Source organism: Nerophis lumbriciformis, linkage group LG20, assembly GCF_033978685.3.
Source record: "Nerophis lumbriciformis linkage group LG20, RoL_Nlum_v2.1, whole genome shotgun sequence".
NCBI lineage: Eukaryota > Metazoa > Chordata > Actinopteri > Syngnathiformes > Syngnathidae > Nerophis > Nerophis lumbriciformis.
This window is the reverse complement of record NC_084567.2, coordinates 9,374,583-9,390,340: the sequence shown is the minus strand read 5'-3', so window position 1 is coordinate 9,390,340 and position 15,758 is coordinate 9,374,583. Positions and strand designations below refer to the sequence as shown.

General features: G+C 33.5%; 1 protein-coding gene across 1 annotated transcript in view; it reads right to left on the bottom strand.

The window, feature by feature from the left end:
* gldc (glycine dehydrogenase (decarboxylating)) overlaps window positions 1-12,396 on the bottom strand; it is a 40,621-nt gene extending 28,225 nt beyond the window's left edge. The window contains exons 1-2 of the mRNA XM_061980396.1: window positions 12,081-12,396; window positions 11,929-12,007 (exon numbers count right to left, since the gene is read on the bottom strand). Of these exons, the coding sequence (XP_061836380.1) occupies window positions 11,929-12,007; window positions 12,081-12,362 (361 nt within the window). The 5' untranslated portion in view covers window positions 12,363-12,396. The remainder of the gene's footprint in view (window positions 1-11,928; window positions 12,008-12,080) is intronic.
* Between the last annotated feature and the right edge of the window lie 3,362 nt (window positions 12,397-15,758).

Sequence of the window (15,758 nt, the reverse complement as noted above, 5' to 3'; positions counted from 1 at the left end):
ACTAACAGTGGTACCATTTTTAAATTTACAGTAATTTGCTGTAAAAATGGTCGTCGATTTTACAGTAAAAATATGACAGTTCAGTCACCAGAATTTTATCGTAAAAATAACAGAGGTATCGTTTTTCTAGATTTTTAACGTAAAAAAAAAAAACAGTGGCATCGTTTTTCTACAATTTTACCGTAAAAATAATAGTGGTACTGTGTTTCTGTTTGCAGGAAATACACTGGTAAAACAACAACTGTAGATTTTATGGTAAAATAAACGGCTCAGTTGCCAGAATTTTACCGTAAAAATAACAAATGGTACCGTTTTTAAATTTACAGTAATTCGCTGTAAAACAGTCGTAGATTTTACGGTAAAAATCTGACATTTAAAACTGACAGTGGTATCGTTTTTACAGAATTTTACTGTAAAAATAATAGTGGTACCGTTTTTCCATTTACAGGAATACACTGGTAAAACAACTGTAGATTTTATGGTAAAAAAAACCCAAAACAGCTCAGTCGCCAGAATTTTAACTTAAAAATAACAGTGGTATCGTTTTTCAGGATTTTTACCGTAAAAACAATAGTTGTACTGTTTGTAAATTTAATACACTGGTAAAACAACAACTGATTTTATGTTTTTAAATGGTAAAAGAAACAGCTGAACTGCCAGAATTTTACCGGTAAAAATAACAGTGGTACCGTTTTTAAATTTACAGTAATTCGCTGTAAAACGGTCGTTGATTTTACGGTAAAAATCTGACATTTAAGTCACCAGAATTGTACCCTAAAAAGAACAGTGGTGCCTATTTTAAATTTACAGTAATTCGCTGTAAAAACAGTCATTGAATTTACGGTAAAAATCTGACATTTAAGTCACCAGAAATTTTACCGTAAAAATAACAGTGGTATCGTTTTCCGGAAAATAATAGTGTAAATAATAGTATTGTTTTTCCATTTACTGGAATACTCTTGTAAAACAACAACTGTAGATTTGATAGTAAAAAAAAAAAAAAAAGACATCTCAGTCGCCAGAATTTTTTCTTAAAAATATCAGTGGTATCGTTTTTTAAATTTACAGTAATTTGCTCTAAAAACAGTCATTGATTTTACGGTACAAATTTGATATTTAAGTCACCAGAATTTTACCCTAAAAATAACAGTGGTACCTATTTTTAATTTACAGTAATTCGCTGTAAACACAGTCGTTGATTTTACGGTAAAAATCTGACATTAAAGTCACCAGAATTTTACTCTAAAAATAACAGTGGGATCGTTTTTTCCGGAAAATAATAGTGTTGTTTTTCCATTTACAGGAATACTTTGGTAAAACAACTGTAGATTTTATGATAAAATAAACCCAGCTCAGTTGCAGAATAACAGTGGTATTGTTTTTCTGGAAAATAATAGTGTTGTTTTTCCATTTACAGGAATACTCTTGTAAAACAACAACTGTAGATTTGATGGTAAAAAAAAAAAACAGCTCAGTCGCCAGAATTTTTTCTTAAAAATAACAGTGGTATCGTTTTTAAATTTACAGTAATTCGCTGTAAAAATAGTCAATTTTACAGTAAAAATCTGACATTTAAGTCACCAGAATTTTACTCTAAAAATAACAGAGGTACCGTTTTTAAATTTACAGTAATTCGCTGTAAAAACGGTCGTTGATTTTACGGTAAAAATCTGCCATTTAAATCATCAGAATTTTACCCGAAAAATAACAGTGGTACCTATTTTTAATTTACAGTAATTCGCTGTAAAAACGGTCATTGATTTTACGGTAAAAATCTGCCATTTAAATCATCAGAATTTTACCCGAAAAATAACAGTGGTACCTATTTTTAATTTACAGTAATTCGCTGTAAAAACGGTCGTTGATTTTACGGTAAAAATCTGACATTTAAGTCACCAGAATTTTACTCTAAAAATAACAGAGGTACCGTTTTTAAATTTACAGTAATTCGCTGTAAAAACGGTCGTTGATTTTACGGTAAAAATCTGCCATTTAAATCATCAGAATTTTACCCGAAAAATAACAGTGGTACCTATTTTTAATTTACAGTAATTCGCTGTAAAAACGGTCATTGATTTTACGGTAAAAATCTGACATTTAAGTCACCAGAATTTTATCCTAAAAATAACAGTGGTATCGTTTTTTTAGGATTTTTACCGTACAAATAATAGTGGTACTGTTTTTAAAATTTCAGGAAACACACTGGTCAAAACAACTGATTTTAGGTTTTTAATAGTAAAAGAAACAGCTGAGTTGCCAGAATTTTACCGGTAAAAATAACAGTGGTACTTATTTTAAATTTACAGTAATTTGCTGTAAAATCAGTCGTTGATTTTACGGTAAAAATCTGCCATTTAAGTCATCAGAATTTTACTCTAAAACAGTGGTATCGTTTTTCCGGAAAATAATAGTGTTGTTTTGTCATTTACAGGAATACTCTGGTAAAACAACAACTGTAGATTTGATGGTAAAAAAAAACAGCTCTGTCGCTAGAATTTTTTCTTAAAAATAACAGTGGTATCGTTTTTAAATTTACAGTAATTCGCTGTAAAATTAGTCGATTTTACAGTAAAAATCTGACATTTAAGTCACCAGAATTTTACCCTAAAAATAACAGTGGTAGCGTTTTTCCGGAACATAATAGTGTTGTTTTTCCGTTTACAGGAATACTCTTGTAAAACAACAACTGTAGATTTGATGGTTAAAAAAAACAGCTCTGTCGCCAGAATTTTTTCTTAAAAATAACAGTTATATCGTTTTTAAATTTACAGTAATTCCCTGTAAAAATAGATTTTGCCCTAAAAAACTGGCAATTTAGTCACTAAAATTACACAACAAAAATAACAGTAAATTTACAGTAATTTGCAGTTAAAACTACTGCAAATTTTGAGGTAAAATTCTGGCAACTGAGCTGCCAGTTTTTACAGTAAAATCTACCGATGTTTTGTTACAATGTAGCATACAGAAAGACTTGAAGTCATATAATCATTTCACAAATAATGAATAACGGACATTTAGTTGCCAAGTCTTGCTTGATTGTTTTTCAATCAATCTTGCTCAAATTTTACACACCTGTGCTCGTCAGTCCGCCTGAGGTGTGTAAACAATTTGTGGGAATTTGGCTAAAGCCCCTGAGGTAGAGCGCATTGAGCGGTGTGAGAAATTTCAAGTCAATCCGACCTATTAGGGGTCCAGTTTCAGGGTTTAAAAAGGGTTTTGCCAGACAAATAACGGCCCAGGCAACATGTTTTGATGACTGTTCAGCCTTGTGAGCGCAGTAGAACGTTACACAATCATGTGAACAAGGGGTATTTTTGCACTATTGCTCCATCTGCAAAAGCACACTACCTCTTACTGGCCGTTATGTCAAATTATTTGACGAGCAGAACTTGATCACGTGTGCTGCAGGACTAACAGGATTAAATGTAAAAAAAGATCCCAAAGAGGCGCATCAAAGCAGATTAAAGATGGGAGAAGCGAGAGAGGAAATGAGGACATTTTTGTTTGCAAACATCCAGAAAAGAGCTCGATCTATACAGCGTGGGTTCTTTTTTTTTTTTTTTTTTTTTTTAACCCGACTGAGCTTTGTCAAAGCACGGCTGAGATTCCTTTGGCCTTTCTGGTTGCCTAGCAACGCCAAGGCATAGACAATGGCGCCCCATCTGAACTACTACTGCTTTAGGACGACGCTGAGTGGATATTTTACAGGCGAATAAGAGTTGCTTCAGTTCTGATAAGGTGTGCTACGTTAAAAAAAAAAACACAAAAAAAACTATACAAATGTATTTTTAACGTGTTTGGCTTGTGCTTGTTTGAGCAGGAGCGAGTGATTCGGTGCCATCCAGGAGGTCCATTGTTGTTCGGGAGAGAATCCCATTGCAAGCTTTGCAAAGCCAAGCTCCCCCCTCCTAAAAAAAAAAAGCTGAACAAGCACAGCTTCCGGTTTTCTAGTTGCATTGCGAAACCTGCATGACTGAAAGGAGGGGGCGAGGCCAAAACATCAGGTGACACATCCCCCGTTAAAAAGGTTAATCATTCTTACTGTTGCATTTATGGCCGCCACGTCGCTACACATTAGTTAAATATCAAACTTGGCTCATATAGAGTCAATAAATACACAATAGAGCCACAGGTGTCTAACACTCATTCATTGTACCATAGACTTAAAGGCCTACTGAAAGCCACTACTACCGACCACGCAGTCTGATAGTTTATACATCAATGATGAAATCTTAACATTGCAACACATGCCAATACGGCCGGGTTAGCTTACTAAAGTGCAATTTTAAATTTTGCGCGAAATATCCTGCTGAAAACGTCTCGGTATGATGACGTCAGCGCGTGACGTCACGGATTGTAGAGGACATTTTGGGACAGCATGGTGGCCAGCTATTAAGTCGTCTTGTTTTCATCGCAAAATTCCACAGTATTCTGGACATCTGTGTTGGTGAATCTTTTGCAATTTGTTCAATGAACAATGGAGACAGCAAAGAAGAAAGCTGTAGGTGGGAAGCGGTGTATTGCGGCCGACTGCAGCAACACAAACACAGCAGGTGTTTCATTGTTTACATTCCGGAAAAGATGACAGTCAAGCTTTACCATTGGCCTGTGGAGAACTGGGACAACAGAGACTCTTACCAGGAGGACTTTGAGTTGGATACGCAGACACAGTACCGTGAGTACGCATGCAGCTGCGGCTTCCAAACATTTGATCGCTTGCCCGTACGTGCGTGCCGCTATGTGCATGTCACGAATGTAACTTTGGGGAAATATATGTGCTGTATGAACTTTGGGAGGTGAACTGTACTTTGGGCTGTGGGATTGAGTGTGTTGTGCAGGTGTTTGAGTTGTATTGGCGGGTTATATGGATGGGAGGGGGGAGGTGTTTGTTATGCGGGATTAATTTGTGGCATATTAAATATAAGCCTGGTTGTGTTGTGGCTATGTGGCTAATAGAGTATATATATGTCTTGTGTTTATTTACTGTTTTAGTCATTCCCAGCTGAATATCAGGTCCCACCCGCCTCTCACAGCATCTTCCCTATCTGAATCGCTCCCACTGCCCTCTAGTCCTTCACTCTCACTTTCCTCATCCACGAATCTTTCATCCTCGCTCAAATTAATGGGGAAATCATCGCTTTCTCGGTCCGAATCGCTCTCGATGCAGGTGGCCATGATTGTAAACAATGTGCGGATGTGAGGAGCTCCACAACCTGTGACGTCACGCTACTTCCGGTACAGGCAAGTTTTTTTATCAGCGACCAAAAGTTGCGAACTTTATCATCGATGTTCTCTACTAAATCCTTTCAGCAAAAATATGGCAATATCGCGAAATGATCAAGTATGACACATAGAATGGACCTGCTATCCCCGTTTAAATAAGAAAATCGCATTTCAGTAGGCCTTTAAAATACATATACACACATACATATATATATTCACAGATACATATATAAATACATATATATTTAGATAAATACATATGAACAAACATATATTCATACAGTATGTATACACACACATATATATATAAATACGTATGAACACATACATATGCATATATATACACACTCACATGTATAAACACACACACAGTATATGATATATATATATATATATATATATATATACACACACATACATAAATATGTATGAACACATACATATATATACACACACAGTGTATAATTAATATTAATATATATATATATATACACACACACACACACACACATATATACACATGTATACACACACATATATACACACAAATATGTATGAACACATACATATATATATACACACATATACACATATATATATATATATATATATATATGGTACACATTTGTAAATATATACACACACATGTACACATTATTATACACATATCTAAACACACACACAAATACATATATATTCATACATATATACATGTGTCTAACAATAAATTTTTCATGAAACAAAACAAATCCAAATTTTTAAAAGCAAAAAAGGAAGTTTGTCTTCAGCTGCAGAATCGGTAGGATGACTGAGTTAAATACACAAATGCTGCCTGTTCTAAGAAAAAAATCAGCAATGTGAATATCACCTGCTAATTGATTGGGCACACCTAAATGAACTGTATTTAAAAATGTTTAAAAATTCTGCTTTAAATAAAAATGAAGCGCTCATAGAAACGCTTTGTGTTTTTTTCCATGTATCTAAATAAGTCAAATATTACATGATGCTCGGCAAACTACAATAATAATAATAATATTAAGGGCTGTCACATTTAACGCTTTAACTCATGCGATTAATCATGTATTAAAGCAGATTAATCACCCAATTTATTTTGACTGTCCATCCTTTACTTTAAGCGCAGCAGACTGCGGCCGGTGTGCTCGCTGGCAAATTTTGCTTTTTGATACACCCGGACGCTACTTTAGATAAAACAGTTACCAACATACAGGATGTACATTTAAATAAGACCTTTAAAAAATACTTGTGTATGACATTCTGACAGTAAAATGTCATTTATGTCATGCTATATATAGGTGTCTTATTGTAAAGTGAATTATATTATGCAAGGAATTAATTTGATGTGATTAAATTGGGACTAATCACATTTCAAAAGTGTGATTAATCCAGTGCTTCAGAATTGTTTTCTATTTCCTCCCCTAGAAAAAAAAAAGATCCTTATTACCATTAAAGACAACAAAAAAGGATAGAAGTAATGATCAACTTACAATAAACAATAACTTTAACATTGTTTTTTAGTCTGTAACATAAAATATTTATAATTGTAACAATTTACCTAAAATAAAATACAAATCCTTATAAGATAACAAACACTTAATATCAATGGATAGACCTTAAGTTTATCAACAGAATTAAGCGTTAAAAGTAAAATATATATATATGTTCACATATGACTTACTTTTAACAATTTAAAAAGTGGGACCCTCTAGGTTCCAAGGGTCTTCTACTGTCGTTTTTTTAATCTAAAACAGTCAATGCTCAAACAATTATTATGAATCAAAATCAATGTTGTTGTGAATTATTGACCTCTGTTTAAGGCTCCAACTATTTCACATCAAATATTTGACTTCTGAGTTTTTGGGGAAACATTGCATAGTTTTTCTTTATGCCATACAACAAAATGTTTTTCTTTGACAAAAAGGGTATAAAATTTACAAAAACATAAAACAATAACAAAAACTTATTCTCAGATTTAGGCATTGAAAGTAAAAAAAAAAAAATAATTAATGTATGATTTACTTTTAACACTTTTATTAGTGGGACCCTTAAAAGGTCCATGGGACTTCTAATGTCATTTTTTTTATTATTTAAAACGGTCAATGTTCAAACCATTTTTATGAATCAAAATCAATGTTGTTGTCAATTATTGACCTATTCAAGGCTCCAATTACTTCACATCATATATTTGAAGTTTGAATTTTGGGGCTGGGGGGATTCTGCATAGTGTGTTTTTGCTCTTGCAAATAAAATGTGTTTCTTTTGACAAAAAGGGTATAAAACGTAAGAAAACATAGAAAAGTTGATATCAATGGATGGATCTGAAATTGATCTAGAGAGCATTTAAGCATTGAAAGTAAAAAGGGGTCCTCGGACGTATAACGTTCACAACATTGAAGGATTCCCTGAGGGTTAAATAAACTAATTTAAAATTATTTCAAATTGAATAGCAACGTTAATTCAGGCACACAATATATTAAACCTTTTAACCTACAAAACAAAAATGAATGAAACAAAAAAAATTGTTTTTAATCAAAATGAGGAAGTCAGGATTAATGACTACAATGACCTCGTTTCGAAGCAGGGTTTGAAGCCTGATACTGATAAAGCACCCCTTCTACCGCGCCCTCCCAGGTGGGCCTGCCCCACTATTTGAAAAGAACTGGATTCATCTGATTTTCAAAATTAATCGTCTGACAGCATTAATATTCAAAGTTCATTAAATTATGCAAGCAAGTAATTTACTGCATGTGATCAATCGTGACTAATCAATTCTAAAGAGTGATTAATCTGATTTTAAAAATTAATCGTTTGACAACATTAACATTTAAAGTTCATTAAATAATGCAAGCAAGTAATATAGTGCGTGTGATTAATCACAATTCTAAAGTGTGATTAATCTGATTTTTTAAATTAATAATTTGACAGCATTAATATTTAAAGTTCATTAAATTATGCAAGCAAGTAATTTACTGCACGTGATTAATCACAATTCTAAAGTGCGATTAATCTGATTTTTAAAATTAATCATTTAACAGCATTAATATTTAAAGTTAATACAATTTTGCAAGCAAGTAATTAACTGCACGTGATTAATCATGATTAATCACAATTCTAAAGAGTGATTCATCTGATTTTAAAAATTAATCGTTTGACAACTAACATTTAAAGTTCATTAAATTATGCAAGCAAGTAATATAGTGCACGTGATTAATCTGATTTTAAAATGTAATCATTTGACAGCATTATTATTTAAAATTCATTAAATTATGCAAGCAAGTAATTTACTGCACATGATTAATTACAATTTTAAAGTGTGATTAATCTGATTTAAAAAATTAACCATTAGACAGGATTAATATTTAAAGTTCATTAAATTATGCAAGACAGACATTTTGGGTTGATGCACTAGTTGAAAGTGTATCGTGTGTTTTTTTCTATGTTGATTTAATTTTTTTAAAATAAAATAAAATAAAAAAATATGCAAGACAGTAATTTACTGCATGTGATTAATCACAATTCTAAAGAGTGATTATTCTGATTTAAAAAAATAATCGTTGGGCAACATTAACATTTAAAGTTCATTAAATGATGCAAGCAAGTAATATAGTGCACGTGAGTAATCGTGATTGATCAATTCTAAAGAGTGATTAATCCGATTTAAAAAAATAATCGTTTGACAACAACAACATTTAAAGTTCATTTAAATTATGCAAGCAATATAGTGCACGTGATAAACCACACATCTAAAGTGTGATTAATCTGATTTTTTAAATTCATATTTAAAGTTTATTAAATTATGCAAGAAAGTAATGTACTGCACATGATTAATCTGATTTTAAAAAATTAATCGTTTGACAACATTAACATTTAAAGTTCATTAAATGATACAAGTAATATAGTGCGCGTGATTAATCGTGATTAATCAATTCTAAAGAGTGATTAATCTGATTTTTTTAAATAATCGTTTGACAACATTAACATTTAAAGTTCATTAAATTATGCAATCGATAAAGTGCACCTGATTAATCACAATTCTAAAGTATGATTAATCTGATTTTTAAAATTAATATTTAAAGTTCATTAAATTATGCAAGAAAGTAATGTACTGCAAATGATTAATCTGATTTAAAAAAATAATCATTTGACAACATTAACATTTAAAGTTCATTAAATTATGCAAGCAATATAGTGCACGCGATTAATCACATCTAAAGTGTGATTAATCTGATTTTGAAATTTCATATTTAAAGTTCATTAAATTATGCAAGCAAGTAATTTACTGCACATGATTAATCTGATTTTAAAAATTAATCATTTGACAACATTAACATTTAAAGTTAATTGAATGATGCAAGCAAGTAATATAGTGCACGTGATTAATCAATTCTAAAGAGTGATTAATCTGATTTTTAAAAATAATCGTTTGACAACATTAACATTTAAAGTTCATTAAATTATGCAAGCATTTTAGTGCACGCGATTAATTAATTCTAAAGAGTGATTGAGTACCTTGAAGGTAGAAAAGCGCTATACAAGTACAACCCATTTATCATTTATTAATTTGATTTTTTTTAAATAATTGTTTGACAATATTAACATTTAAAGTTCATTAAATTATGCAAGCAATATAGTGCACGTGATTAATCAATTCTAAAGAGTGATTAATCTGATTTTTTAAAAATAATCGTTTGACAACATTAACATTTAAAGTTCATTAAAGTATGCAAGCAATATAGTGCACCTGATTAATCACAATTCTAAAGTGTGATTAATCTGATTTTCAAAATTAATATTTAAAGTTCATTAAATTATGCAAGAAAGTAATGTACTGCACATGATTAATCTGATTTAAAAAAATAATCGTTTGACAACAGTAACATTTAAAGTTCATTAAATGATGCAAGCAAGCAATATAGTGCACATGATTAATCTGATTTTAAAAATTAATCGTTTTACAACATTAACTTTTAAAGTTCATTGAATGATGCGAGCAAGTAATATAGTGCACGTGATTAATCAATTCTAAAGAGTGATTAATCTGATTTTTTAAAATAATCGTTTGACAACATTAACATTTAAAGTTAATTAAATTATGCAAGCATTTTAGTGCACGTGATTAATTAATTCTAAAGAGTGATTCATTTGATTTAAAAAAATAACTGTTTGACAATATTAACATTTAAAGTTCATTAAATTATGCAAGCAATATAGTGCACATGATTAATTGTGATTAATCAATTCTAAAGAGTGATTAATCTGATTTAAAAAAAATAATCGTTTGACAACATTAACATTTAAAGTTCATTAAATTATGCAAGCAATATAGTGCACGTGATAAACCACACATCTAAAGTGTGATTAATCTGATTTTTTAAATTCATATTTAAAAGTTCATTAAATTATGCAAGAAAGTAATGTACTGCACATGGTTAATCTGATTTTTAAAATTAATCGTTTGACAACATTAACATTTAAAGTTCATTAAATTATGCAAGCAATATAGTGCACGTGATTAATCAATTCTAAAGAGTGATTAATCTGATTTTTTAAATTCATATTTAAAGTTTATTAAATTATGCAAGAAAGTAATGTACTGCACATGATTAATCTGATTTAAAAAAAATCATTTGACAACATTAACATTTAAAGTTCATTAAAATATGCAAACAATATAGTGCACGTGATTAATCAATTCTAAAGAGTGATTAATCCGATTTAAAAAAATAATCGTTTGGCAACATTAACATTTAAAGTTCATTAAATTATGCAAGCAATATAGTGCACGTGATTAATCACAATTCTAAAGTGTGATTAATCTGATTTTTAAAATTAATATTTAAAGTTAATTAAATTATGCAAGCAATATAGTGCACGTGATTAATCAATTCTAAAGAGTGATTAATCCGATTTTAATCTTTTGACAACATTAACATTTAAAGTTAATTAAATTATGCAAGCAATATAGTGTACACGGTTAATCACACATCTAAAGTGTGGTTAATCTGATTTTTTTAAATTCATATTTAAAGTTCATTAAATTATGCAAGCAATTTACTGCACATGATTAATCGGATTTAAAAAAATAATCGTTTGACAACAGTAACATTTAAAGTTCATTAAATGATGCAAGCAAGTAATATAGTGCACGTGATTAATGTAATTATAAAAAGTTATTCTTTGACATTAGAATTAGCAAATTAGCACATACTGTACAGGAACAACCGACATCCATCCTGCATCCATGAGCACCATAGCTCAAGCTTATTATAAAGAACATCATTTATTTGGTGCATGACGTAATGTTTGAGGAAGTAAAGCAAGCAGATGCCACTCATGTCACCTTATTAGGAGCCCCTTGGGCTGTGATGTAATGTGACCGCTGGAACCAGATTGAACTGGACTTGGAACTTTTACACTCCGCTTGCCATCCTCCTATGAGCCTCCCCATCAGCACATTGGTGCCGCTTGCCCACTTTTCGGCGAAAACAACTCCTAATATGTTCAAAGGAAGACTTAAAGCAAGGAGGGGCTGAGCGCAGACAACAATGGAGCTGCAGCCTACATTTCAAGCTCACCGTAAAAATACAAATAAACCCTCGTTTTCATTGCATGAACAAATAAAAGGCGTGCGTCGTTTCATGCATTGGAAATGAAAAGTAAAGATTAAAAAAAATGGAGTCAACTTACAGACTGGGTCGTCCAGCTTCATGCTCTGCCTCATGCGAATGGAGGATGGCACCGTGCTTTCTATCAGCTGCCCGATGGACTGATGGAAGATATATTTCCTTATTTGTAAACAATATACTTTTACAACATTGACGTGTTGTGGTTATACGTACCTCCAGTCCCAGCACGTCCAGCATGTCCCTCTTCTCCCGCTCACCTGGCCCGATGTGCCGCTCCGCGAAGTCGTCATGCCTGGGCAGGATTCTCTCGATGCGCCGCGAGCTGACGGACGCGGAGGTCCGCACGCCGCGCGTTGCCAGGGACGCCCAGCCCGCGGAGGAGCCCGATTCCCGGCAGCCGAGCTTCCAGAGCACGCGGCTCTTGGAAGTCACATGCCGACTCCGACTCGCCGACTTGGCCGCGAAGATGCCCCACGACATGGCGCAGCTTTGCATCTTGTTGCGGGGTGGGGAAGGGGGGGGGGGGGGGACAAATTTCAAAATAAAAGAAAAATTAAAAAAAAAAAGTCCGGTAGAGTGCGCGCTGGTCCCCGCAGGAAGAGTGTGACTCTACCGCTGCTGCTGCTGCTGCTTGATCACTTCCCACTTCCGACCACAGAGTTTATACAAGTGCAAGTTGCTCAAGGGCGGACCAATCGGAGGGCGGGAGCGTTGTGACGTCACGACGGGCCCATAAACAGCTGCTCAACTTCCTCACTTGCCCAACCCTCCCAAATAGGAGATGAAAAAAACAACTATTTTCACTTCCAGAATTATTTCATTATTAATTTCCATCCCCTCGACCTGATAATGACATCCAATATCATCGTTTTCATCCTCCGGTTGTCGTTAAAGGTGCTTTATTGTGCATACCCTTTTTAATTATGAGCCCCCCGAACAAAAGAGCCATTTTATCATCTTGCGCTTGTTTGCTCCACTTTTGGAAGAAAAGTCGCTCTTTTGAAGTCGCGGCCTTTCATGACATCATAAAGTCAAAACAAGCTCAACAAGACACTTCCAGATAAGGCGAGCTTAGTGTATGAAAAGGCTTTGCTACACATCTTGAAATGATGTTGCTGTTTAAATGTAAGTGCGAGCTTAGTGTATACAAAGGCTTTGCTACACATCTTGAAATGATGTTGCTGTTTGAATGTAAGTGCAATGTTAGTTAATAGTGAGCTAAAGTGTAAACTAACGCTTAGGCGAGCTTAGTGTATAAAAAGGCTTTGCTACACATCTTGAAATTATGTTGCTGTTTAAATGTAAGTGCAATTTTAGCACTTTAGCTCACATAGCTATGCTAATGTCGCCGACGCTTAGGCGAGCTTAGTGTATAAAAAAGGCTTTGCTACACATCTTAAAATGATGTTGCTGTTTAAATGTAAGTGCAATGTTAGCGACATTAGCATAGCTATGTGAGCTAAAGTGCTAACGCTTAGGCGAGCTTAGTGTATAAAAAGGCTTTGCTACACATCTTGAAATTATGTTGCTGTTTAAACGTAAGTGCAGTGTTAGCACTTTAGCTCACATAGCTATGCTAATGTCACCAACGCTTAGGCGAGCTTAGTGTATAAAAAGGCTTTGCTACACATCTTGAAATTATGTTGCGGTTTGAATGTAAGTGCAATGTTAGCACTTTAGCTCACATAGCTATGTTAATGTCGCCAAGCTTAGTGTATAAAAGGCTTTGCTACACATCTTAAAATGATGTTGCTGTTTAAATGTAAGTGCAATGTTAGCAACATTAGCGTAGCTATGTGAACTAAAGTGCTAACGCTTAGGCGAGCTTAGTGTGTAAAAAGGCTTTGCTACACATCTTAAAATGATGCTGCTGTTTAAATGTAAATGCAATGTTAGCAACATTAGCATAGCTATGTGAGCTAAAGTGCTAACATTTAGGCGAGCTTAGTGTATAAAAAGGCTTTGCTACACATCTTGAAATTATGTTGCTGTTTAAAAATGTAAGTGCAACGTTAGCACTTTAGCTTACGTAGTTATGCTAATGTTGCTACTGCTTAGGCGAGCTTAGTGTATAAAAAGGCTTTGCTACACATCTTGAAATTATGTTGCTGTTTAAAAATGTAAGTGCAACTTTAGCACTTTAGCTTACGTAGTTATGCTAATGTTGCTACTGCTTAGGCGAGCTGAGCGTATAAAAAGGCTTTGCTACACATCTTGAAATGATGTTGCGGTTTAAATGCAAGTGCAATGTTAGCACTTTAGCTCACATAGCTATGCTAATGTCGCCAAGCTTAGTGTATAAAAGGCTTTGCTACACATCTTGAAATGATGCTGCTGTTTAAATGTAAGTGCAATGTTAGCAACATTAGCGTAGCTATGTGAACTAAAGTGCTAACGCTTAGGCGAGCTTAGTGTGTAAAAAAAGCTTTTATACATCTTAAAATGATGTTGCTGTTTAAATGTAAGTGCAATGTTAGCAACATTAGCATAGCTATGTGAGCTAAAGTGCTAACATTTAGGTGAGCTTAGTGTATAAAAAGGCTTTGCTACACATCTTGAAATTATGTTGCTGTTTAAAAATGTAAGTGCAATGTTAGCACTTTAGCTTACATAGTTATGCTAATGTTGCTACTGCTTAGGCGAGCTGAGCGTATAAAAAGGCTTTGCTACACATCTTGAAATGATGTTGCGGTTTGAATGTAAGTGCAATGTTAGCACTTTAGCTCACATAGCTATGCTAATGTCGCCAAGCTTAGTGTATAAAAGGCTTTGCTACACATCTTGAAATGATGCTGCTGTTTAAATGTAAGTGCAATGTTAGCAACATTAGCGTAGCTATGTGAACTAAAGTGCTAAAGCTTAAGCGAGCTTAGTGTGTAAAAAAGCTTTGCTACACATCTTAAAATGATGCTGCTGTTTAAATGTAAGTGCAATGTTAGCAACATTAGCATAGCTATGTGAGCTAAAGTGCTAACATTTAGGCGAGCTTAGTGTATAAAAAGGCTTTGCTACACATCTTGGAATTATGTTGCTGTTTAAAAATGTAAGTGCCATGTTAGCATTTTAGCTTATATAGCTATGCTAATGTTGCTAACAATTAGGCGAGCCTTGTGTATAAATAAATTATAAATGTGTTATACTTGTATAACCTTCAAGGTACTCATAAAAGGCTTTGCTACACATCTTGGAATTATGTTGCTGTTTAAACGTAAGTGCAACGTTAGCACTTTAGCTCACATAGCTATGCTAATGTCGATGACGCTTAGGTGGGCTTAGTGTATAAAAAGGCTTTGCTACACATCTTGAAATGATGTTGCTGTTTGAACGTAAGTGCAATGTTAGCACTTTAGCTCACAAAGCTATGCTAATGTCGCCAACGCTTAGGCGAGCTTAGTGTATAAAAAGGCTTTGCTACACATCTTGAAATTATGTTGATGTTTGAATGTAAGTGCAATGTTAGCACTTTAGCTCACAAAGCTATGCTAATGTTGCTAACGCTTAGGTGAGCTTAGTGTATAAAAAGGCTTTGCTACACATCTTGAAATGATGTTGCTGTTTAAATGTAAGTGCAAAGTCAGGAATGAGGAGAAGGTGTGTCCAAACTTTTGGCCTGTACTGTGTGTCTTGGTGGGATGTACATTTTGCAGAAGCCTTCTCATACGACCACATAATACTATAATATAATTTTGCTCTTTATTGAGTGCTGATCAAAACATGATCTTCCTAATTCCCGGTAAATAATAATTATGAGGAATTCCACAAGAATGAAGTCACACTTTAATGAATACTTAGGCCTACTATGGTACTGTATTTAAATGTTGGTCATTATGATGGTACCTGGAGAACCAAGTGTTTTCTGAGGTGGTATTTGGTAAAAAAAACAAAAAACTT